Here is a 27,603-nt window from a genome sequence, read left to right as displayed (position 1 = left end):
TATGAGTCAGAACCGACTCCACAGCACATAACAACAACAATAAATGAAGAGTTAGAACAGATGACCCCTAATGCCATTTTCTGATATGATGGTTTAAGATTTCATCACATCTTTAAGAGAATATTGCTACTGTCTAAACTAGTACTAAGGAGCTCTGGTAGCGTAGTGGTTACAAATTGGGCTGCGAACCTTAAGGTCAGCGGTTCGAAATTACCAGCTGCACCGCAGGAGAAAGATGAGGCTTTCTACTCCCGTAAAGATTTACACCCTCGGAAACCCTATACAGGGTCGCTATGGGTCGGAAACGACTCGATGGCACATAACAACAACAACAAAACTAGTACTATTGGCAAACAGCTTCCAACTAGAGTAGCAATAACACCATCATTTGGAAAAGAAAAATTGTCAGCTTACATATTTGAATTAGATTAGTATATAACGTATGATACTGTTCTAGTGAAATCCAAATGTTAGTGAATATCACAAAGTAAGTCAATGTCATAGAACAAAAGCACAACTAACAATATTCAGCTAGATTGTTTATCAACATAACGTCAAAGAAAACTATACGAGAAGTCAGAATGGCAGCACAGATAGGGAGTATATTTTCCAACAAAAAAGTTCTAGTTCTCTCCTACACAGAACTAAATTCTGCAAACTATTAAATGTTATTGTCACTGAGACTCTTCTCTTAGGAAACTGCTTGTTAAGTCTGGAATCTCAAGACATTCTAGTTACTTTGTTGGTGAAAATAATGACAAAAATTGTTAACAAATGGAAACAGTCCCCTATCATTTTAATTGTATTTTAATACAAACTTTCAAAAGACCAGGTAAAATATTTTCATATAATACCATTATTTTGTTCTTTGTTGTTTGAAAATCGTAGACCATATTTCATGTGCGAAAAAAACAATGGCCAAATTATTCCTAAAGGTATGTTGTTGTTATTGTTAAGCGCTATCAAGTTGGTTCTGACTCACAGTGACCCTGTATAGGGTTTCTGAAGAGCACATGGTGGGTTTGAACTGCCGACCTTGTGGTTATAGCAGTCCAGTGTTTATTCTACAGTGCCAAACCAGGATTCTTTACGGCACATGTTGTTGTTGTTGTCGTTGTTAAGTGCCGTCGAGTCAATCCCAACCCATAGCGACCCTATATACAGTTTCTGAGGAGTGGCTGGTGAGCTTGAACCACTGACCTTGCAATTCAAATGGCTTTGCAGTCTGGCACATTAACCCACAGCACCACACCAGGACTCCAAAGGCATATGTGTGTGTGTGTGTGTGTGTGTGTAAGGAGCTCTGTAGCATAGTGGTTACAAATCAGGCTACTAACCTCAAGGTTGGCAGTTCGAAACTACCAGCTGTTCCATGGGAGAAAGATGCGACTTTCTGCTCCCATAATGATTTGCAGCCTTGGAAACCCTGAGCAGGGTCACTATGAGTTGGAACTGACTCCATGGTACTTAATAACAACAACAACATATGTATGTATGTATGGGTGTGTGTGTATATATATATGTATGTATATATATGTGTGTGTGTGTGTGTGTGTGTGTATATAAACAAACCCCCTGCCATTGAGTCTATTCTGATTCATAGAAACCCTATAAAAGGTTCCCAAGACTGTAAATCTTTATGGAAGTACACAGCTCATCCTCCCAAGGTGTGGCTGGTTCATTTGAACTGCATGCCTAACCCCAGTGCCACCAGTGCCCTTAAAAGCATACACACAGTTGTTGTTGTTAAGTGCCATCGAGTCTGTTCAGACCCACGGCGACCCCGTATAGGGTTTCCGAGGAGCAGCTGGTGAGCTCGAACCACCGACCTTGCAGTTTAAATGGCTTTGCAGTCTGGCACATTAACCTACAGCGCCACACCAGGACTTCAAAAGCATATATAATATAAAACATGTAAATCTGAGGATGGATTTAATAGGTTATTTTTGTCTACCAAATTTCCCAATCATTTAGGAGAAATGTACCTCCCATGATTCAAGTGATTGCCAGAAAGAGATACAGTAAAGAATAAACCAATTGTGGCCTGACAAAGAATCCCATAAAGAAGTCCAGTCTATAAGTCATTTTCTATTTAATGTGAGGAAAAGGGAATACTGTACAAATAAACTCAGTATTTCAGATCAGCCTTCGCATGCAAAGAAGGCAAAGAGAAAACTCAATCACCTAACAAACAAAACGTGAAGACACTTTGTGCTTAATTGGGCGTACCTGAAGGAGACCTCGTGGGACTTCGCACTCTGACTTCTTCATCTGAGCCAAAACCTAAGAACTGCTCATCCTACAACAAAGGAAAATTATTTTAAAATCAGAAGCAAAAATTTTAATCTGAACACATCCCAAAGAAAGGTCCAGAGGCGATACAAATGAATTTGGAAAATTAGCCTCTAAATATTAATCATTATTTAAATGAATACTATAAAATAACTAATATTGAAATAAATAGACCCAGCCATATAGTTTCATTAGAGACAAATAAGAGCTGTGTATAACTAAGCAATGCATTAAAATATCATCTTTGGTGCATAGTACACAGGGGATAGTCCTAAATTTCAAAGTAGATACAGCCCAAAACAACTTAAGAATGGTTGTAATTCAGATAAACAAATCAGTACAATGGCAAAACTATACAGCCCCAATAAAACAAGCAAATGCTTATCAACAGGTAGTTAAGTCTACAGACATATAAGAAATAACATAAACAATATCATAACCTCTTACCTACTAAAATTAATAGAGACTGAAAGTGCCATAATTGTCAGTTCCTTAACTCAGGAATTGACATTTACATGTGATTGCTGTACATTTGAGATTCAAAGATTCTCAACATGCATTTTATGGCATCATTTTTAAATGCCCTGTGATAAGAGACTTAATGGTGGGCAGCAGCATTTGTGAAAGGGATCATGAACTGATAGTATACAGGGTGAAAGCCTACCACTAACAACTTAGGAAAACATCTTATTTTCACTTGTACTTGGAAAAGACAATAGGCACAAACTTCTCCTTACCTATAACTTTTCTACTGCTCGTTAAAAAAATTACTAAGCATTCATTTAACCAACTTTGGACAAGTTCTTAGGAAAGATGGTCTATTTAAACAAACTGATTAAAAGAAATTCAGTCAGAGACTAAGAGTTCTTTCCAGAAAAATATACAGAATATTAGATTTCAGAAACAAAACACATAAAATAAGATCAAAATGAGGAATAAACAGATTTTCTTGACCTTCCAGTTTACACTGACAGGCCCAACCCAGACTGAGTTCCAACAATTAAAGCACCAAGAATGTCCTTTCAAGACCTGATACCACATGTATATGGACATCAATATCAGTAAATTTTATGATAAAGAGCTAATTACACAGTTAGCTTAAAGCTAGAGTTGGGTCCAAATATATTTAGCCAAATTCCAACCAGAAATATATAAAAGGAAAATATAACCTCTTAGACAAATTACACAAATACATTTAAATATCTTTAAGGAAAAAAAAAAATGGGGGACAATAAGAACCGAGAGACAATCTTATTATGATGTAAAAAGGGTTTTGATCTGACTGCAAAATTATTAAAGTATTTAGCTATTTAAGAAACTCTCCTGTTCAAAGAGATTTGCTTGAAAAAGGTTATAATCGTAAAAATGTTAGCCAACTAGTACATTTATGTTGTTAAGTTCTGTTGAGTCAGTTCCGAGTCACAGGTGACCCTGTATAGGATTTCTGAGGAAAGACAGGTGGGTTTGAACTGTCTACTTTGTGGCTAGCAGTCCAATGCTTATCCTACAATGTCACAACAACAGCGTCCATCTATGTTATTGTTAAGTGTCGTTGAGTCGGTTTCAATTCATAGCGACCCTGAATAGGGTTTCTGAGGAGCAGCTGGTGGGTTTGAACCGCCAACCCTGTGGTTCACAGTCCAGTGCTTATCATATAGCACCACACCAGGAGTCTATCAGCAACCTTAGTGAGTTGCTTTTTTATATTTCACACTTCACAAAATATAACTGTACCATCCTAATTGAATGTGCTCTAAAACAACAGAGTACAACAGAATTGTTAAGCAGTAATTTACCTAACTGCCAATGTTTAAAGTTTCCAAATACTTTTCAAAATGACAGAAAGTATTAACTCTTTCCATCTGGCTTTGAAAGAAAAGAATGTGTAGTCAAAGGTAATTACACTTTCACCCAAGAATTTTCTTTTCACTTTAAATATTTGTTGACTTCTTGATGCATGTTTTTAAAAAAAAAAAAATGTAACCATTGTTCAAAATATCCAGGCAGGAAACAAACCTACTGCCATCACACAGATTCCAACTCAGAGTGATCCTACAGGACATAATAGAACTGCTCTTCTAGTATTTCCAAGGCTGTACATTATTACAGACAAAGATTGCCTCACCTTTCCACTGCAGAATAACTGGTGGGTTCCAACTACCAACCTTTTGGTTGTTGTTAAGTACCGTGGAGTCGGCTATGACTCATAGTGACCCCTGCACAGGGTTTCCGAGGCTGTAAATCTTTACGGGAGCAGAATGCATACCTCATCTTTCTCCCGTGGAACCACTAGTAGTTTCAAACTGCTGACCTTGAGGTTGGCAGCCCAACTTAACCTTTTGGTTAGTGACCCAATATTTAGCCCACTGCTGTTCCGCAGGAGAAACATGAGGCTTTCTGCTCCCATAAAGATTTACAGCCTCAGAAACCCTATGTAGGGTCGTTATGAGTCCGAACCAACTCCACAGCACATAACAACAACCACCACTACCAAGGGCTCCCTATTCAACCTAAAATCTAAGGAAGGCTACGTTGGGAAAGCACTGGCAAAGCCTGCCACATGAGGTTCTGCAACACAAATCTTTTCTGTCTGTTGTACACAGGCACAAGCATCTCCCCTCTTTCCTTTAAAACATGGTTTTCCAAAGATTTAGGGTTACCTAGAAAAAAGAAAAAGAAAAAAACCTAAGGAAAAATATCTACAAAAAAGACAACAAAAGGAGCTGCAATTATATTAGATACATGTCAGGCACTGTGGCAACCTAAGTCTGGGCAGCCTTAAAGAGAGGTCATGTTTACGTGACCAGGTGTTCCTGGGAACTAAGCCCAAACAGCCACTCATCACATACACTTTTCCTCTCAATACAGCATCCTCTGAAGACACAACATTCTAACAGAGTATAGACAAGCGCCATTAAACGTGTTATTTCCAAGTTTTTGGTGATTAGATCACCAAGTTTTCAACACCTTCTTACTTAAAAAACAGAAAAATATCTTTGTCAAGTAAAGCACTATAAGATATTGGCATATCATACTTAGCAGTTCAAATCCACCACCTTGAAGGAGAAAGATAAGGCTTTCTGCTCCTGTAAAGATTTACAGCCTCAGAAACTCTATATAGGGTCACTATAGGTTGGAATGACTCGATGGCACTTAACAGCAATAACAATAACTCTAAGACAGCTAACTATTTTAAAACTCCAAAGCATACCTTTTCTAGTAAGTTCAACTTTATTCACAAATATCTTAACATTGAAAGACTTTTATTTTAATGGCAGAATTTATAAGTTATAAGGAATATTTTTTCCCACAAGAGAACATAAAGTATCACAAATAATACATTTACATATAAAATATAACGAAGTTATTTTAGAAAAATACATGAAATTTTATGTTTCAAGGAACTATTATGTAAATCAAGACAACTGTTACAACAAAACATGATTTCACTTTCTGGGAGTCCTGGTGTGGTGCTGCAGAATAATGCATTGGACCACAAGGTCAGTTTGAACCATAAGGTTGGTGATTCAAACATACCATTCACTCCTCAGAAACCCTATATGTAGTCACTATGGGTCGGAACCTATTAGATGGCATTTAACAACAACATCAGGACAACTTTTAAAACAAAACATTATTTTACTTTCTTGTTCATCCAGTCATATATATTTATACGCTTGCTACAGGATTACATGCTCCAGATGCAAAGGTGAGTAAAACATGATTTCTGTTCCCAAGTATCTAACACACATGAGTTCAGCCTTCCTTTTAAAAACAGATTCAAATTAAAATGTCAGTAACAGATAAAATACTACGTAGCTAATATTCTGGAATAAACATTTGCTTAAATACTAAAATAGTTCATTTTCCCATATCTATCAGTATTTGGTTTATGGAGAAATATCCAAAAAATCCCAAAATATTCTTTAAGAGGCTGCCAAGACATATTTCCATTCTTCAATATTGTAACACTTGGTGTGGCGCTGTGGGTTAATTCGCCAGATTGCAAAGCCATTTGAACTGCAAGGTCGGCGGTTCAAGCTCACCAGCTGCTCCTCGGAAACCATTTTTACAGGGTTGCTATGGGTTGGAACCGACTCAATCACACTTCACAACAAGTGTTAGAAATCAGAGTTTAGGTAATCAAGACCTAAATCATCTGCAACGCTTAGATGTGACAAGATTATTAATATGATAGAAGTTCAATTAATAGAGACCTGAACTCTCTTTCTTCCCTACCCCCAACTAAAATTATTTCAGTTCATCCTTTAGATTTTCTCCAATTTACCATTTTAAATAAATGCACACAAACTCATTGACATTGAGTGATTCTGACTTATAATGGTCCCATAGGACAGAGTCCCATAGAGTTTCCAAGGCTATAATATTTATAGAAACAGACTGTTCTATCTCTCCTGTGAAGTGGCTGGTGGGTTTGAACTCACCAGCTTACACAATCAGAGCAAAAATCACTTGCTTGGAGTTCTTCACCTCCCAGACTTAAGTGAAGGTCCCAAAACTCATCTGTTAAACAAGCTCAGCCACTCCAAGTCTCAGATGAATAAAGCCTAGGGTGACTCTGCTCATATACTTCTTTTCTTTGTAGCAAGAGACTCCTCAGCATTTCAGGGAACTAAGTGATAAGCATATCTCAAACAAGTCTGTTAGCAACCACTGCCTCCAAAATCCTTCACAGTCATAGAGTGTGAAAACCCGAATTCTTCCAATTACAAAGGTTTGTTGATAAATTCATTGAAAATAAAATCATGACCATAGACCATAACAAAATCACTCCTAACACTAAGTTTTGTGAAAATTCTTTGATTTGAAGGCTTCTAATTTTGGTGTCATCATATATAGTTCCATCATATGAGAAGGCCACAAGAGAACTAAGAGAATTACTAGGAATAATTAAATCTGAAGAAACATCCAGGAGGCATATTGTACATCTCAGCAGCTATAGTTAAAAAAGTATAACACGTCCCCTTTGGGAATTGATTCCACAGTTAGCTCTCACTTCTGCTGGCATATTTCCCTTTGTGTCTACTGCTACAAGCTCTTGATGCTGCATTTTAATGACACTCACACATAATTACTAGTATTTAATTAACAGACGGGATTTTTTAAATGTGTTTACATGTTTGGCTCCTTCTCTAGAGTGTGCACTCTTTGAAGATAGGGACAATTTCCTTATTTATTTTTGTATTCCTAATATCTTGCACAAACTTAACCCCAGATAAATGTTGGTACATTGAAAGATAAGGAAATGCAATATACTATGTAAAAATCATTGTTACTGTTACAATAGCAATGTACAGGCATACCTTACAGATATTGCAGGTTTGATTTCAGACCACCACAATAAAGTGAACATTGCAAAAATGTGAGTCATATATATATACTTTGGTTTCTCAGTGCATATAAAGGTTATGTTTATACTACACCAGGGGGCTTTTAAAAGCTTATAGAAAAATGGAATTAAGAGATAATGAAATTTTCCACAAACTATTTGACTGCAAAGTCATTTGAACCACAAGATTGGCGGTTCAAGCTTACCAGTTGCTCCATGGAAACCTTATACAGGGTCACTATTGGTCGGAACCAACTTGACAGCACTTAACAACAAAATTACTGGATTAAGGTGCCCTGGTGGCACAATAGTTATGGGCTTGGCAGCTAACCAAAAGGTTGGTGGTTTGAACCCAGCTAACAGCTTCATGAGATAAAGACCTAGAGACTATTCCCTTAAAGATTAAAACTAGAAATCCCTAGGGACAGTACTACTGTATCACATGGGAACACTGAGTAAGAAACTCAATGGCACCTAACATCGTTACAGCATTAGGGGTTAGGGATAGAGATGAAATATGGCTTATACCTTCAAGAACCTGCTAGTCTGTCTAGGGAAGAGATAAGTAAATTAATAGAATACAGTGTGTTGTCTGCTATACTACAGGAATGTATACGGAAACACAGCAGAAATGCAGCTAACCCAATCAAGGAGAAAGGATCAGGAAAGCCATTGCTTTAACTTTTGAAAGATGATAAAGTATAGAGTAGAGGGAGAAGAAAGTATATCCCAGGAAAAGAACATAACACTTACTAAGGCACAGAGATACGAAAGAACATGGCTTGGAGTGAAATTACCAACAGTTCAGTATAGCCAAAGCCCTAAACTGACATGGGAATGAGAAGGAAATATTAAAGGAGAAAAGAAACAACTGACAGGAGGCAGTTCATGAAGGGCCTTATAACATGTCTTCATGAGTTTGAAGTTTATCTTCAAGGAAGTGTGAGCCTTATCCTGAAGGCTATAGTGCATCAGTGACCAAGGCAGGAGAGAAGTATGATTAACTTTATATTTTTAAAAAATGCATTATAACAGCAGTGGAGAAGAACTTGCCTTTAAAACAAGATACAGGAAAGTTATAAAATTACTGTAGTAGAATGGGGATTGAAAAAATAGGACAAATCTCAAAGACATTTATGAAGCAAAACGGACAGTGTTTGATGACTGTTTTGACATTCCACCCATCTTCCCATCCCTTAACATAGTCCTAAGGTAAATGTTGTCCTTTTGATTTTGAATGATTGACCATTCTATGGTGAGCCTATCTTACTAGTTGTTGTCCCCCTACATACCTATCTACTACTTGGCTGAAAATTGGGCCATGAGGGTGAGTTCCAGTCTAGACCTTAAGGGTGGTCAAAGGCTATAGTCTCAGGTTCCTCCAGTCTCTTTCTGACCAGTAAACCTGGTCTTTCTTTTTTTTTTTTGGTAAATTTGAATTTCTCCCACTTTATCCAAGACCTTTTAAGGTGATCCCTTTCAGTGAAGTTGGTAGTAGTACCTGGGCACCATTTTGTTCTTCTGTCTCAGTCACGGAGACTGATGTTTATATGTTCCAGTCTACTAGACTAATAAATTCCAAGCATCTTCAATTCTCATCTCTTCCTTCCACACATGAAAAGAGCAATAGTTGCACCTTAGATGGCCGCTCATGAGCTTTTAAAATCCCAGATGCTGCTCACCAAAGAAAGGTGTAGAACATTGTCTTTGTGGAGTGTGTTCTGCCAAATGGCCATGGTGTCCCCTGAGACTATGGTCCTGAGCCCTCAGGCCCAGCAAGTCACTGCCTTAATATGTTTGATAGTATCTAAGAAATTTTCATCATTTTGCCCAATGTGTGCTACATTCATAGTTGTGTTTGCAGCAAAGGTAAATGCCCATGTATAAATATCCTCTTTCAAATTCTTATGTATTTGTGGGTATACTCCCGTTCTTCCTCCCATATTCATTCAAACTGTGTATTTGTAGTCATGGTATTTTCAACTGCTTCATATGCATGTGAAAGTTGGATAACAAATAAAGCAGACCACAGAAGAATTGATACATTTGAATTATAGTATTGTCGAAGTATATTGGATGTACCATGAACTGCCAGAAGAACAAACAAATTTGTGTTGGATAAAATATCAGTCAAAGTGTTCTTTAGAAGCCAGAGTGACAAGACTTTGTCTCTCCTACTTCAGACATGTTATCAGGAGGGACCATTTCCTGGAGAAGGACATCATGCTTGGTAAAATGGGTTGGCAAAAAAGGGGAAAATTCCCAACCAGATGGATTGACAGAATGGCGGCAGCAATGGGCTCAAATGTAACAATTGTGAGAATGGCACAGGACTGGGCAATATTTTGTCCTGTTGGCATAAGGTTGCTATGAGTCAGAACCGACTAGATGGCACCTAACAAGAAGGAAAGGAGGACTGTATGGAAATGGGAAACACAGGGAGGAAGTGAGATAAGTGATGTTACACTGTTGGTTGGAATTGTAATCAACGGATATGAAACAAAATATGTAAAAATTATTGAATGAAGAACTAATTTGCTCTGTAAAAACTTTTACCCAATTCACAAAATTTTTTAAAAAAATGTCTAGTGTGGCTCTGCAAGGAGCCCTGGTAGTACAGTAGGTTACTAGTTTGGTTGCTAACCCCAAGGTCAACAGTTCAAATCTACCAGCTGCCCTGAGGGAGAAAGATGAGGCTTTCTGCTTCCATTAAGATTTAGTCTTGGAAATCCTATACAGAGTCTATGAGTGAGAACTTACTCATCAGCACACTTCCACCACCAGAGTGGCTCTGCAGCAGAATGAGAAAGAATAAAGAGATGGTGCTAGCGAAGTAGGCTGACTGGCCTTATGTACTGCAGTAAGGAATTTGGATTTATTCTGGTAGTGGGAAGACAATGAAGGGTTTAAGAGAGAATAATATGGTCTGATTTGCACTAGGAGTACAGACTTACTGTGTGAAGAACAAACTTTAGTGAGGTAAGAACACAAGCAAGGAGATAAAAAAGTAGTACTATCAAGAAATTATAATGGGATCTTTGCAGGAGAGTTGATGAGAGAAAGAAGGACTTTAGGATGTATTTTGGTGGCAATCCTGATTGCATTTGCTGCCAGATTATCATTGGCAACTGAAAGAGAGAAATCACCACTCATTTTTAAATTTAAGGCCTGTTCAACTGGGTAAATGGTAGAGTTATTCAGAAACTAGGAGATTGGGGATAGAAAAGGTTTGATGGAGAAAATAAAGACTTCTGTTTTGGACATGTTAAATGTAAGACTGACAGCTTAGTACTTCAATGCATACTTGTTTTTTTGTCTATAAAATGAAGACAGTAGTTGCTACCTCAGAGAGAGTGGTTGTGAAGATTAGGTGATTGTTCAGCCACCAGGGAGATGTACTCCTTAGAGGAATCACTCAAAAGGACAGCATTTTCCCTAAAACAAAATTTAGATGGCAGGAATGGATAGAAAAGGAGGGCAAATTAAAATGGTAAACACAGAAACAAAGTGGGAACAGTGCTGTTACTTATGGAAACTGAAATCAAGATCAAGAAACAAAATATGTATGAACTGTTGAATGAAAAATCAATTTGCTCTATATATTTTCACTCAATTCACAATGAGAAGCTTAAAAAAAAAATTAGATGAGATAATACATGTGAAATGCTCAGAATAGTGCCAGGCCCATAGTAAACAATAAATGATGCTGTTTTTGTTACATGTGGTTAAGTCAGTTCCAACTCAGAGCAACCATGTACAGGGTTTTCCCAGGAGCAGCTGGTAGGTTTGAACCATTGACCTTTTAGTTAGCGGTTCTGTGCTTATCCTACAATGCCACAACAAGAAGCTCCTCTTATTATCCATGTAGAAATGTCATATAGGTAGTTAGATATACATGTCTGAAATAAAAAAAAAAAATAGAGCTAGAGACAGATTTAGTAGTTCTCAGCATACACATGGAAGGTATATGAGATAACCTACATAGTGTTAGATAAAGAAGGTATCCAAAGGTCAATTCCTGGGTGACTCCAACATTCACAAGTCAAGCACAGAAAATTAATAATCAATGAGTAAGAAGAAAATCAAGTCAGTATAGTATTACAGAATCCAAGAAAATAGTGTTTGAAGAAAGGAGTGGTCAGCTGATTCAAGTGCTGCCAAAAGGTTTAATAGGATGAGGACTGAGAATTACCTATTCAATCTGACAAGATGGAGGTCCTTGAGGACCTTGATAAGAGCTATTTCAGTGAAGTCATGGGGATAAAAGCCCAACTGGAGTGGCTGAGGAGAGGATGAGAGGTGAGAAAGTAGAGACAGCAATTACAGACAGCACTTTCAATGAGTTCTGCAGTGAAAGAGAGCAGAGAATTGGGTGGTAGCTGGAGGAGGACCTGGGGTCAAGAGGTTTTTACAAGAAAGATTATATTAAGACAGTTTTACATGTTGATGGTACTGATACCATTGTGAGAAATTGTGGATGCAGGAAAGGGGATAACTGCAGGGACAACCCTGAGTAGATGAGAAGAAATGGGATCCAGAGCACAAATGAAGAGGTTAATCTTACAGAAGAAAGGAATATTTCTTTAATTGTAGACAGCAGCGAAGGATGTAGCAGTATCCTTTTATATGAAGGGAAAGCTATTAAATACCTTGAGGATATCTAAAATACATTAATATATTTTGGTATAATATAACTGAGTCTCAAAACCAGTAAATTAGTAAATAAAGAATACTAGCTGACCTGCTCCCAAGGACAATTCTAATATATTTTTTGAGAGCTTCAACTTCCTTAATTTTAGTATTTATAATGCTATATGGAGTCCTGGTGTAGCACCTTAGGATAAGCACTCAACCTCAAGGTTGGTTTCAACTGCAAGTCAGAACTGACTCAACGGCATTTAACAACAAATAATGCTACATAGCATTTTGTGCAAATAACATACAAAATATACAGGTTAAACTGCACTCATTAAGAGGAAATTAGATAGTAAGTTCCACGAGGGAAAGTGATTGTTAGATACTAAAGCCCCAGCACTTAGCCTTTTGCCTGCTACATAAAACATATTCTTTGAAAAATGAATTTGGTTTTCTAATCTGTCTCCATTCCTTACTTTATAGAGTTTTACATTTATAAATGAGCTCTGGTAGCATAGTGGTTATGAATCGGGCTGCGAACCACAAGGTCTGCAGTTCGAAACTACCAGCTGCACCGCGGGAGAAAGATGAGGCGATCTGCTCCCGTAAAGATTTACAGCCTCGGAAACCCTGTTCAGGGTCTCTATGGGTCGAAACCGACTCGACGGCACTTAACAACAACAATATAAGAGGAAGATGACCTTCTTTGCAACTGAAGAAAATGTAGTGACCCCTGTAAATCATTTCCAAAAGTGGAACATGACTATAATGCCGCTGAACCTATAAGATGGGAAAAGTATAATATACTCAAGTATGGTGAAATAGACATCAAAAGGCAAACTTCTCTAACCAAGATTATTATTGAAATTCAACCACTCAAGAAATTTATGCAGTTATTGAACTAATAGCATAGTCTCTTGTGAGCAGATTGTCAGAGGGCAAGGGCAAGTTTTCTCTGGTTATTGGTGCATCAAACAGAACAGTGGTTGTTTGAATGCATAACAGATAGGAAGAGATTTAAACTGTTTTAAATATGAGCTCCTGATATTGAGAAATGTTGACACAAAAAGGTCACCTAGGATTAAACAGTACAAAGACAACAATACAGTGCTCTCTGATAACAACAGTAGGTAAAATTTTCACCCACACAAGAATCAACTCCAATTATAAATATTTAATTCAATTCTGCTGAGCAACTGTCACCTAAGAAACACAAATGCTACTCATTTTGTAATTACAGGAAGAGGTGGTGCCCCTCATTCCCCACTCCACTCCATGTCAACAAGAAGCAAAGATGCTCAAAACAGCTAAGCAAATGAGACAGGTGAACTCCACCCATCCTGCTTCAGAAAAAGAGGCAGTCATAAAGCAGCTATTTGTCTTTTAAGAAAAAAAGGCAAAATGAAAGCACTGCTTCATAGTAAGCGCTACAAATTCTTGGCAATGCTCCAAATTACTTTATAAGCTCTTAAAAAAAAAAAAAAAAAAAATGAAGAGAAGTACATACTTTCAGACTTTTAAGGTTCTGAGTCTGAAATGGTTTATCTGCTTGCAGAACCAGAAGAAAAATTCCCATTGAATGGATACACAAGAGAAGAGTAAGTGAAATATCATGCTCACAGGGTTTACTATTCTCCAACAGCAAAGTACCACAACTGACCAATTCCGTTTGAGTAGGTTGGAAAAACTAAACACACAAACACCAACACTGTTTTCAGAGAATTTTCTTTTTATTATAAAAGGTTGCGGTTCCCCATATGCCAACTTAAGACAGTCAGCTTCATTTTGAGTTATATATGTGCATTCAACTACAGCTTTTCACTATAACAATTTGGTTTTTCTCTTCCAGCTTGTTGTCCTGATCCTGATGCAAAAGTCAGGTTGCAAGGTTACATCTTTCTTTCTGAGAAGATGGGCTGCTGAATGACCAACAGCAACTGGTATAACTGAGGATTCCTTCCCTCTAAAGGTACATGGGCCTCTTTTTGTAAAATCAATTTTCTGAAAGAGCTTAGATGGGAAAAGTGAATATTTTCATTGGCAAACAAGAAAGCTACCAATTTAGCCAATAAAGTTAATTAATTTTTAAGAGTTATGTTCAAATATATGGGTTGGGAAGTTTTGTTGTTCTTAATATTTTGTAAACCAACCAGTCTCTTCTGACTACCACATCATATTTGGAAGTTGTTATCACATTCTGAGAAGCCCACATTAGGTGGCGTTAACCTATTTTTTTCTAAAAAGTCCCTGGTAATTTTATGTGCCTTTCTAAATTGAGCTGGAGCTGCCTTATTTGGTCACTGAATCAATAAAACATATTAAATGCAAAGCTTTAAAAAGAAAAATATTCCAATAAATTCTTTAAAAAATTGTTAGTATTTTTTATTACTCCAACGCTACAGTTTCTCAAGTAGCATTACTCTTTGTTTTTATAATATCTGGCTTTTCAAATGTATACTTTATGACTAGCAATGAAAAGTAATAGGAAAAGCAGTATGAATCTATCATATTACCAATTCTCAGGGTTTCCCAATAACACCTATTTTCGAATTAAGGAGTCAAACCGACCTTCACTTTGCCCTAATTTGCAGAATTCCCACAACAACCCAGCCTTACCTCTTGGAACTCCAGCCATTTACGAGACTGTGTAACTGGTTAAGAGTAGACAGTAGTTACTATAAGTGCTGCTGAGTCAGTTCCGAATCATAGCAACCCTGTAAAGGGTTTCCCAGGAGCAACTGCTGAGTTGAACCGCTGACCTTGCAGTTCACACTGACCTTATGGTCAAGTGCTTATCCTACAGTGCCACACCAGGACTCACATGAAGCTTAGAAAATATTTAACATATGTAACTAAACATAAGTAAAGCTACCATCGATTACACCTAGAAGAAGAATTCAAAAATCCTAATGTTTCAACAGCTCAATCAAGATTTTGGAACTAAAAATTTATAGGAAAACTGCCTACTGTTAATATCAGTTCTGCCTAGACTTTTGTTAATCTATATGAATAATCCCAATTCACAGTTTTCATTCTGACTGCACAGGAAATGCTTTCTGCAACCCAACATATCTAAAAAGGTTTCATTCTGAGTGATGCAACCCCCCTCCACACAGCCTCAAAAGCCAAGGGTCAGAGGCCTTTGTAACACTAATTTACATGAAGCAAACTTAGACTGGAAAGGCCTACAAACACTTATTTTAATACATTTATCATGCAGTGGTAACTTTAACAGGGATATTCTGAAGCATGTCTAATTGTATTGCAATTGAAACTGGACATAAAAGCAACAAATACTTGTTTCCTATATATTTAGACCACACCTATTGTTGTTGTTGGGTGCTATCAAGTCGATACATCTATTGGTTTCCCTGTTGTCTCGTAGCTCCACTTACTAAATTTTTATTCTCTAATAAAGTCACTATAAAAAATCATTATTTCATAAAGAAATTTTTCTAGAAGATTACCAATGAAAATTACCTATTGCCAGAAATAGACAATCTAAATCAAATACTTCTTAGACAGTCAATGAGGCCCTAGGATCCTTTGGGGAATTGTCAAAAGTATGATAACCCATGCCCTCAAGGAACTGAATAAGAGTATATTTATTGATTCCTATATTGGGAAGGTAGCTTGAGATCATTTTATACATCTAAAGGCAGGACTATATATTTTTTTAATTTATCTTCAGAGAGACAATAAAATTTATGTTGGTAGCCTTTTTTCAATTACTATAATAACAACCTTCATTAGCATTAAATTTTTTATACAACTACCCCTGGCTTCAGTTAAATCTATTTTCTCTTATTCTGTGTCAGTGGAGCTGGAAAACAGCTGGTTACCATTCCTATTAATGGATCCATTCAGGTTTTTTGAAGAGTTATTAAGTTGCCTCTTAACCTTTCATTCTCCCAACCTTTCCTCATAGGACTGATTTCCAATCATATAATCATCTTTTGAGTCTCCTCAGAACCGTCTCCAAGGTCTCCTCATCCCTTCTAAGTCAGGAACCTAGAAATGGAAACAACACTCAAGTAAGGGGATGATCAGTGCTAAGTATTATCTACATAAAAGATAATACCATCCCATAAGGATACCACAATATCACTTTTAAAATCCCAATTGTTGTTGTAAAGTACCGTGGAGTTGATTCCGACTCATAGTGACCCTGCACAGGGTTTCTGAGGCTGTAAATCTTTACAGGAGCAGAATGCCTCATCTTTTTCCCACGGAACCGCTGGTAGTTTCGAACTGCCGACCTGGAGCTAAGCAGCCCAATTTGTAACCACTATGCTACCAGAGCTCCTTTTAAAATCCCAGTAATACTCTTAAAAAATGTCCTCTGGTGGCTCTGTAACTTTCCTCTGCCATAGTTAAATTAGTATTTTTTAAAAACTAGTCAAAATGAGAAAGAAAAAAAAAAGACCAGACTTTCTGGTCAGATAGAGAGACTGGTAGAATCCTGAGACTATCACTCTTGGTCATCCTTCATGTCTGGAACTAAATTCAGCCCCATGACTCAATTTTCAGCCAAGCAATAGGAAGGCATATAGTGGGGACACTAGTGAGGTACACATACCACAGAATGGTCAACCATTTGAGATCAAAAGAGCAGCATTTACCCAAGGTCAAAGTGCAGAAGGGTTGGGAAAGAAGTAGTATAGAAACAAGAAACACAGCGAGGAAGTGGGATACGTGATTGAGGGGATCACAATCACTGAAATGAAATGATTTGGAAAATGTGAAGTTAATGAAATACTCCGTAACATTCACTCAATTTATAATAAAAAGCTTTAAAAAAAAACTAGTCAATATGACTCTAATTGTCTGTAAAAGTTCTCCTAGTTTATGTAACATGTCCTTGGCAAAGTATTAATAAAAGATGTATGCGCATCAAATTTTCAATTCAACATTCACAGGGTCACTATGAGTCAGAACTGACTTGCCAGCAGTTAACAACAACATATAAAAACTATCATTGTATATGCAGTCCTCAAGAGACAGAGCAAAGAGAGGAAGACAACCTAAATGTTCATCAACAGAATAGCAAAATAAACTTTTGTACATGCATACAATGGAATATTACATAGCACTGAAGAATAATAATGTATCTGCAAAACCCCTCACAACATAGATGTACCCCGAGAACATTATGCTGAGTGAAATTAGTCAATCACAAAGGACAAATATTGTATGACACCAATGTTGTAAAAAGTTAGGAGAAGGTTTTCTGGATTTAAAAAACATACTATGATGACTACAGAATGGGAAGGGAAAATTACTCATGGCCTAGAGGTTAGAGCCATGTTAATATGGGTGATGAAGTAGAAAATATACACAAGGGAGGTTGGCAGAGGAAAGATAAAGATAGCAGGAGACATAGGGAGGAATGCAAGAGTTAAAGGGAACACAGGTAAATACTGTTGACTGATGGTACATGGAAGAGATTACAATCATTGTAATGAATCAAAATATATGATTTGTTTAATGTAAAACTGATGATCTGTTTTATAACCCTTCACTCAATTCACAAAAAAAAAGTTCTTTAAAATTATCATTGTAAAATAATATAACATATGAATCATGACTTAGAAATGGTCCATGTCTTAAGAATGGCACAACCCAATGGGGACTGAACTGTGATTTGCCTAAGACAGACAAACACAGTCAAAACTACTTACAACACATGGCATCTTGGAATAAGTTCTTTAAGGGTTGTTGTTAAGTGCCATCGGTTCCAACTCATAGGAACCCTGTATAGGGTTTCCAAGGAGTGACTGGTGAGCTTGAACCACCAACCTTGCATCTCAAACCAAGCAGTGCATTAACCTACAGCACCACACCATTACGCCTCTTTAAGAGTAAGGCATGAAATATAAAAAGAAAAAAATAAAGAAGTTGAATTTCAACTAGTAGTGTTATTTGTGAGTCTGATGGAAAAGTTGAGCTTTTAGGATCTGAGTTAAGCCATGAATATGCCAGAGCTAAGACAATGGTAAAAACTTTGAAGCAAAGGGAAATCATCAGCAAAGGTATAGAGTGAGGTACACAAACACAGTGGAGAACACCTAATAGTTCAATACAATGTGGTTGAGACAATGAATGAATGTGCATTTTAGAAGATGAGGTTCAAAACATAAAAATGTAGGTCAGCTAGATTATGAAGGGCTGAGTATTTTGAATCATATTTTATATTCAGTGAGCCACCAAAGGGTTTTAGGAATAAAATGACACAATCAGATCTGTACTTAAGAAAACCATTGGCAACACTGTGTAGGATGAAAAGGAAAGAAAGGAGAACAGTTGGGAGATTAAAGCCATAATCCATGTAAAGGTAATGAAAATTTAAACTAGGACAGTAAGAAAAACAGTAACGAAACACTACAATAGTACAATGGGAAAGACTCAGAAATTGATTGGGTAAGTGTGAAAAGACAAAGGAGGTAAAGATAGCACAGTGAAGAAGACATGAATGCACTTTCAAACAGATGTACACTTGAATTCCAGCTCTGCCATTTACTAACCATATGTTGTTGTTATGTGCCGTGGAGTCGGTTCCGACTCATAGCGACCCTATACAGTTTCCGAGGCTGTAAATCTTTACGGGAGCAGAACGCTGCATCTTTCTCCCACGGAACAGCTATATAACTTAAGAAAAATTATTTTATTTGTCTTTACTACAGTTTTTTTCATCTGTAAAATATGGTGATTCATTCAGTAAAATAGTGTATTGTTTTTGAGCGGTACCGAAGAACTGTATTTTTCCTCTTTATCCATACTAGTCATTCTTAATCTGGCTTTGACCATTCTTTCTATGGTTATTTTATTTCTCAAGATAAATTCTCACCCTCAGAAGTTATCATCTATAAATTTAGCATGTTTTCAATAATTAAATAGTTAATAACATTGATCTCTGTAAGCCAACACTTACTCTCCCAAACTGAAACTTGAGAGCAAATGTCCAACAGTTACCAAGTATAGTTTAATGGATCTGAACCTGAAGGCCAAGAACCCTGAAGCGTTTCAGAGCTGTTATAAAGAATCACCAAATACTCATACTCAGACAAATAAATAAATAAATAAAAATTAGGAAGACTATAGAGACCAAGAGTAGTGGCCCCAACATAGTTCCTGGGTCTCACAGGCAACTCATGGAAGTACTATCTATTTACTACCTTGTTCTCTTTCTTCTCCCTTTCTTGCCTTATCTCTGTTTTAGGTGACACCAGTGGTACCCACTGCTAACAAGACACATGCCTGGACCTTCAGTTTGGTTCTACCTAATTTATTCATAAACTTGACACCTGAACCAATATCAAGAACATTTTAAAGTCAAATTCTAAGGTTCCTGTGTCCTTTCAGTCTCTCAATCCTAATAATGTTGTTAAGTGCAGTTCCAACTCACAGTGACCCTGTATAGGGTTTCCAAGGAGCAACTGGTGGGTTTGAACTACCAACCTTTCATTTAGCAGCTCAGTGTTTATCCTACAGTGCCACACCAGGACTCCTAATGATAATTAGGATGTTTGAGTCCTGGTGTGGCACTGTAGGATAAGCACCAAACTGTTGGGGAACATAAGTGTTGGCCTACAGAGATCAGTGCAATTAACAATTTAACTATTGAAGAAATGCTGTTTGTAGATTATAAATTCTGAGGGTTACAATTTATCTTGAGAAGTAAACATAAAAAGAATGGTCAAAACCAGATTAAGAATGACTGGTATGGTAGAACATCTGGTGTGGTGCTGCTAAGCACAAAGTCAGTGGTTCAAACCCACAAGCTGCTCCTCAGAAACCCTGTACAAGGTCGATGAGTTGGAATCAACTCGACAGCACTTGACAACAACAGTATGGTAAAGGAGGAAAAATACAGCTCTTCTGACCTCTCAAATAAAAAATACTCAGTATATTTTACTGAACGATACACCATCTTTTACACATAAAGAAACTGAGGTAAAGATAAAATAGTTTTCTTATGTTATATGGTTAGTAAATGGCAGAGCTGGAACTCAAGTCTACATTTACACTAGGACTCAGGTGTCCTAAATGTTATTAGGAGTCCTGGTGTGGCACTGTAGGATAAGCACTGGACTGATAACCTTAAGGTTGGTGGTTCAAACCCACCAGCTGCTCTTAGAAACCCCTATACAGTATTGCTGAGTTGGAACAAACTTGACATCACTTAATATTAAGGTCAATATGAGTTGGAATTGACTTGATTGCAGTGGACTCGGGTATGTGCTAGGAGCAGTGCTAAGGGCTCTGTATTATCTCAATTAAATCTCACAATAATCTGAAGAGACATAATTGCCCATAATTTATAAAGAAACGGAGCAGTGAAATAACTTCTCTAAGGTCACTTAGATAATGTAGGTTAATGCATTGGACTGCAAGGTTGCTTTGAACCACAAGGTTGGCAGTTCAAGCTCACCAGCTGCTCCTCAGAAACCCTATACAGGGTCACTCTTATGAGTTGGAACCAATTCGACAGCACATAACAACAACAACAACTATCTAACTCAGGGCCTACATTCTTTTCTTTTCTTTGACATTTTACTCTGATTTTGGTGCAAGTTTACAAAGCACATTAGTTTCACATATTCAACAATTTATATACATTTTGTTTCATGACAATAGTTGCAATCCCTTCAATATATCAGCACTCTCCCCACCACTTCCTCCCTGGGTTCACTGTTTTCATTCATCCTTTTCTGCCCCTTCCTGCCTTCTGAACTTTGTTTTTGGACAAATGCTGTCCTTTTGGTTTCATGTGGTTCATTGTTATGAGAAGTACATTCCTCATGGGGTATTACTGTTCACTTTCTAGGCCAGGTCCTACATCCTTAACAGCTCTTCATTATTGTGCTACACTAGCTCACATGATTACTGATTAGATTATAAGATTCTCCTCTTTTGTAGAGGTATTTATATATGCACAAATAGAAAAAAAAAAATCCTAGCTGGCGAGAATCCAAAGAGATTTCCTCATTAACTAAGCTTAAGGAGATATTATCCACATTTTACTGCTTATAATTAAAAGCAATGATCTTGTGGCAATGTTGTATATTTGTGTTTGATTTAAAAATTAGTCAATATTCATGAATGGACAAAAGTCGAATGTTGTTGTTAGGTGCCATCAAGTCAGTACTGACTCATAGCGACTTTATGCACAGCAGAACGAAACACTGCCCTATCCTGGGCCACCCTCACTATCGTTGCCACGCTTGAGCCCATTGATGCTGCCACAATAGTCATGTATAAATGTTCATTTTAATTAAATAAATGTTAATCTAGATGTTGATATTTATTATTATAGATATCTGTGATTAACTTCTTCTCTGTTTTCAGAACTGAGATAGCATAAAGAAAATTTCTCCAAAACACTCCTAACAAGCAATATTACTCTCCTAGCTGGAGACAGAAAGTCAAAACTACTTTTAAGCAGTAAAATAAGACAAACAAATATGCATCCGCAAAGCATCGGTAACTGAGGATGGACCACTGTCAAACAGTCTGACTGCTAGAAAGGATCACACAGCTTTTACTGATGCAAGACATTGAAAACATCTATACTGAAACAGTCCAACAAAACACAAAGCAATAAAATATATGGAAGAATAGTCAACTCCTCAAATAAATGTCACTGAAATATATATCGTACTCACTGGTACCTCACAAGGTATTGCTGCAGTGATAATTAAAGGTAAGATAGCTGGGAAAATCCCTTCAGTATATTTGTCAAATAGAAAAACAACTACTCATTTCAAGGAAAGGGGAATTTTCACACACAACACAAAAAACTGCTAACTAACTCTTAGATTTATACCTTTGCTAACTGTTCCCCTAAAACTCAAACTTATTACAGTAGTACATTTAACATCAAAAAAGTAAAACCAAGTTTGGTCTCTAAGAAGTTTTGTACTAACCGTACAAAGGTATTTGTATCATCCAAAACAACTACAAAGCACAAGACTTTCCTTTCAAATGTCCTAGTCTTTTAAAAGCAAACATTTAGCAAAGGCAGCCTCATGGTTGGCATCCCTCTGGTGTGTAACCTGACAAGGTAACAAAGCTAGATGAAATATTTAATAGTAGTGGTATGGATTTCTCTGGATAGGTCAAGAAAAGCTGCTCATCCTTTTAAAAAACATAAAGAATCATTTTATGGGATGTCATTCCCTTAGTCCAAGTGTCTGTGTATTTCCTCAGGGCTTTCACAGAGATCTTATTGAGGGGGGAAATGAAAAGAGTAACAAAAGACCCCTTTTCTCTTCCTATTCCCAACATAATCCACCTTAGCCACAGAGCTAGTAGCATCTACACTGTCATAAATGGCAGCAATTAAAGAATTAGGCCATAAAACCACCCACTCAGGTATAAGAGCAGGCTTCCAGCTTTATTTAATGCATGCCATAAAAGATCCTGTACTTCCTTCTTTCAGGCCTTCTTCACAACCACTGAGATGACAATAACAAAAAAAAAAGTAGCCCTTTGTCTGCCTGTCTCATACTGAAGTGATCAATGAAACCATCTGGGTCCAGGTGAAGGATTTAAGACTTTTCTAAATAAAAGACTGTAGTTTCTCGGGCATGCCACATATAGCTGGATTAAAGGACATACTGAGTTTTGAACACTAATATAATGAAAATTAAAGTGAAATTACTTTTTCCAGAAAACTGATTATAACTTACTCTGAAAGGACTCTAGAAGCCTAGTCAATTCCTGAACTTCTCAAGAAATACTTGCATATACAGCAGCATAAAAGCAAATATATAAGCATATTCTTAGTCAAATCAACAACTTCTAGAACTTTACTTAAAGTCTTTTCAAAAAAAGTTAGCTAAAATCTCAGTTAACTTTCATTCAGTATGTTTCAAAATCTGACAGAATTGAGGAGAAATCAATTATATCATTTGACTGTTTTCATAACCCACTTCACAACCATTCCACAAAAATGATGTCTAGGGTTTATTCCAAGATAAGATTTTATCAAGCTTCATAAACTAGTCTAGATTGTTGTTAAGTGCCTTAGAGTTGGTTCCAACTCATAGTGACCTTGAGGAGCGGCTGGTGAGTTTGAACTGCCAACCTTGAGGTTCAAGCCAACCTTGAGGTTGAGTGCTTATCCTATGGTGCCACACCAGGACTATATTAGATTCAAGCAAATAATTTTAACAGTGAACTCTTCGGTCATTCTTTCCTATTGGTGACTACAGGGTTAAGAATCTGATGAAAACAGGTATTTCACGCCAGACTCATTAGTAATTTAACCTTTCTTAATCTCTGAAAATAACATATACAAACACAAGAAGGTCCCATCCCAACAATTCCATAATAAATTCCTCCCAAAGTAGTGACAGTCACAAAACTTCCCCTTTTCCTAAAGGTCTATACTATGCCACTGGGTTCTCTACTTTGGCAGAGGGAAAATGCAGACAAAATATTCACAAAAGGCCCAACTGAAGGCCTTCAGTTAAGTGCTAGAAAGGAAGCTGAAGTTCTGTGCCAACACTAGTGGAATGTGGGTAGGCACAAAGAGATCTTAATTAGGAGACCTACAATTAAAACACAGCCAGTCTCCAAAAGAGAGAGAGGTACTTCAGTCTGTTATGCCTCAGAGCAAGTAAAGCACTGTTGCCATCCTCTCTAGCCATAGGGCAAGGAAGGCAATTGGTATAAAGCCTGCCCAGCTGTTCTATGGAAGGACAGCTACTAGGTGAGCAAAGAGATGGGATTTATGACAAGATGGGAATATTTTCCCTCCTCAATTTCCAATCAGGAAACAAATCACTTTATTTCCTACATGATGATTTCATACAGGAACAAGCACCTTTAAAATAATCAAATGAAAGGGAAAGATGGGGAAATATCACATGGTTTTCAGTGATAAATGAAAATAAGTTTTTAAGACTGCATTTTCTGGTCCTCAGTACAAACCAAACCAAAGTACTACACTTCTAAACATGTTAACCAGTACCTCCTGCAAAATAGGAACTATCACTTTGGATTTATAAATATTTGATGTATTATTTGTTTTTTTTCCCCTCACTTTTTAAAATCTTAGGAATATACCACCTAGTTGGAAAATAACTCCCTCCCTTGGATAGTCAGGAATTCATGGCATTGAAAACCAATTAACCAAATAAGAGAGCCTCTGAACACCAACGTTGTTGTTGTTGTTAAGTGCCATCCAGTGGATTCCAACCCAGAGCAACCCTGTATAGGATTTCCAAGGAGCAGCTGGTGATCTTGAACCACTAGACTTTGCAGTCTGACGTATTAGCCCACAGCGCCACACCGGGACTCCACATAGTGCCTGGGAAACTACAGGCTCACAGAGGTGTGTTTAAAAGTTTATGTCATAAATGAAATAGAAATAAAGTTTAAAACTTTATTTTTGATAAATGAAGTTGGCCAACTTCAACAAAGAACTTTTCCCATACAGAAAGTACTAGCTTTGTCCACACAATAAACTTTCCCACCAAGTTGGAAGTTTTTCTTCCTAGTAATAATGCCAGTTAAATGGACAGATATACAACCTTTTATTTAAAATGACCAAACAAGACTCTGACTCTTTAAATAAGTTCAGAATAAACAATTTTGACCTGACCAAAAAGTGAACATAATGGTTACACATATGTAGAAACAAATCAGAATACTGGAGCAGAGAGGATTTATGATCAAGTCTACCCAAGCATCTCATTTTACAGATCAGAAATCTAAGGTTAAAAGTGAATTGCCCAAAGCCACAGACTGATCAGTGACAGAGATGAGGTGAGCGCCCTGTCCACTGACTTCCACTCCCAAACTCCTTCCATTCCACTGTATCCTCTGCTTCATTTTCCTTCTGCCAAATTCAGGTGTAGCTGTGAAGGAAAGAAGGAGCCACACCCACTCTCAGTACACATGCTCAAAGAACATCAAAAAAGAAAGAAGTCACAATTGCCAACTACCTTTCAGCTACATGACCACCACTTTTCTAAATGCAACCAAAAAAAGCCTGCCTTAATCCACTTCAATTAAAAGTGCAATTTCAAGTGAAAACAAAAATACACATCACTATTGTGATTCCATTTCAATTTATATCTAATTAATGTATGTTATGACCAGGGTGGAAATTCTACTTTTAACATTTTGTGCAGGGAAGGTAACTGAATTATGAAATTAATAAAAAATAGCTGCTGATAAACTGTACCTGAAGTTTATATTAGAACAGTGCAAATTCTAGTCAACAGAGAGGATGTTGTACTGTTTATTTAGATAGCAAAGTATAACTGTGTGAACATTACCTGAGGCAATTCTCAGAAAGGTAGGGCACTGACACTAGGGAGGGAGAAGAGAAAAGAAGGCAAAGCCAGATCTGTGATTTCTTACAGTACTCAAAAAAGGAAAATTTGAATTCTACTTCCAACGACTTATACAGAAAGCCCACCAAACAGGAGACCTGAAACACCTAGGTACACCCATTCTTACTGAGTTGTGTTGAGAAGCACTCTTACATGTAGTTGTTATCCAGAGAGATATTCAATATAAGGGAAGTTAGGAACTTGCAGCAGTGAAGGGCAAGTCTTCTAAATGTAAAGGAAGTAATCTGGAAGTTCTGTCACCTTTAAACTACCTTTATTAGTTTTAGAAATACCACTTAGCCTTTGCTGTAGACAGAATAAAAGACATTATTCACTTAAACCAGAATTTAAAGCAGCAAGAATCATTTTGGGTCACATACCATTTCTTCATGAATCCAAACAAGAGTTGATACAGAACTGTAAGAAAATTCTAAGAGGCCATCTTTAACATTCCATGTGAACCCTAAATTTCCCATTTTAGAACTTTATTATTGATTTGTAAGACTATGTAACCAATGCTTGGTTTCTGAAAAGTTTGGTAACTTGGTAACTGAAAAGTAACAGTTTAGAGAATATAATCACTATGGTTAGTACTTACATACTAATCAACCCATACTATCAAACCCATATACTAGACTGCCTCCAAATTACCACATAAAAAGCTTACCAATAGAACATCAGCTCACTCAAGCCCAATTCCGGAAAAACACACACATACACAAACACACAAAACAACCTTACAGTCAGTCACTTTTCTCCTAATGAAATAACAACTGCTCCTGAGGCAAAGGTTTTAAAGAAAAAAAAATCTTATTAATAGGACCTTATTTGCAAGTCCTTGACAAGCTTTACACTACATACTATTAAACAAAATAAAACACTAGTTTACAATCATCTCATAATGTCAGTGCATAAGAAAAATGTTAGCACCTGATTAAAACTATAAAGTGATTTGTCAAAGACCAACAGATAAAATATTCTGGTGCCCAGACATTAGGTCCCTGAATCCAGGTGGTTCTCTTTCTAACCAGTCTCTTAAAAAGCTATGATTGAAAACTGTCAGCATAAAGCTTTGCTTTTGAATATGTGATAACAACATTTGGAATGGGAATACTTGGTCCTTCAGTACAAAATACATAGGCATGCTAAACAAGGAGAAATGCTTCTTTGATCCCCTTAAAATGGACTATCTTCTTCTAAGAGAGACTTTCTTATACTCAAAATATACATGGGGCTAAAATTCTACATATAACCAGCGAGTCTCATTTTGAAAATAATCAGGTAAACGAAATGTCAGTAAGTCTATTTTTTTTTTTTTTTTTTTTTTTGCTGCTGTATCTTTTTTAAAAAAGCAAAATCAACTCACATTTAAGCACCAACTCCATGCAAGTAACCTGAACGGTTCAGTCTTTTTGTCATGTATGTGGCCTTTGGTTCTCCAACTACATGGGATCTGTGTTGTTAGCTTAAAAAATACAGAATTGGCCTTTCAAAAAAAAATAATAATCTACAGCAACCAATAAATAGTTTCAAACAACCCTGCTGACTGCAGCTGCCTTCTGAAGGCTGGGAAAAGGAGGTGGAGATAGAGCAGAGAGAGGCAGGGAAAGGGGACGCTGCAGCTAGCTACATAGCAAGGAACACGCCCCCATCATGTCCTCCATGCTCTGTCAGAAGGCGGGTTGTTGTCAAGTCTCCTGATCAGGCTGACTTAGAAACGCTTTAAAAAAGGAGGCAGGAAGACTAACAACTAAAAAATACCAGCTCCCGAAAGGGGCAGCCAGGGTCCCTGGGGTCTCCTCCCTCCCCTTCTTCCCAGGATCTTTTAGGTAAACCTAAAAGGGTTGCCAGGCACTAGCCGGGACCAGGGTTTTTGCCCAGGATATTTTGTGTGCACCAACGGTAGTGCACGCAGGAAACGGCTGGTTTGTTATCTTTCCCTTTCTGTTTCAATCAAGAGCACTCCAGAGCAGCAACCCC

The 27,603-nt window shown here is 37.2% G+C and overlaps 1 protein-coding gene across 4 annotated transcripts in view; it reads right to left on the bottom strand.

Annotated features, from left to right (window-relative positions):
• Positions 1-27,603, bottom strand: part of KMT2A (lysine (K)-specific methyltransferase 2A) — a 125,186-nt gene that overhangs the window by 95,483 nt on the left and 2,100 nt on the right. For all 4 annotated transcript variants that reach the window (XM_006833878.1, XM_006833879.1, XM_006833881.1 and 1 more), the window contains exon 2: positions 2,230-2,299. In XM_006833878.1, coding sequence (XP_006833941.1) covers positions 2,230-2,299 — 70 coding nt within the window. The remainder of the gene's footprint in view (positions 1-2,229; positions 2,300-27,603) is intronic.

The sequence above is a fragment of the Chrysochloris asiatica genome, unplaced genomic scaffold (genome assembly GCF_000296735.1).
Source record: "Chrysochloris asiatica unplaced genomic scaffold, ChrAsi1.0 scaffold00008, whole genome shotgun sequence".
NCBI classification, from domain to species: Eukaryota; Metazoa; Chordata; class Mammalia; order Afrosoricida; family Chrysochloridae; genus Chrysochloris; species Chrysochloris asiatica.
This window is presented reverse-complemented; position numbering and strand designations above follow the sequence as displayed.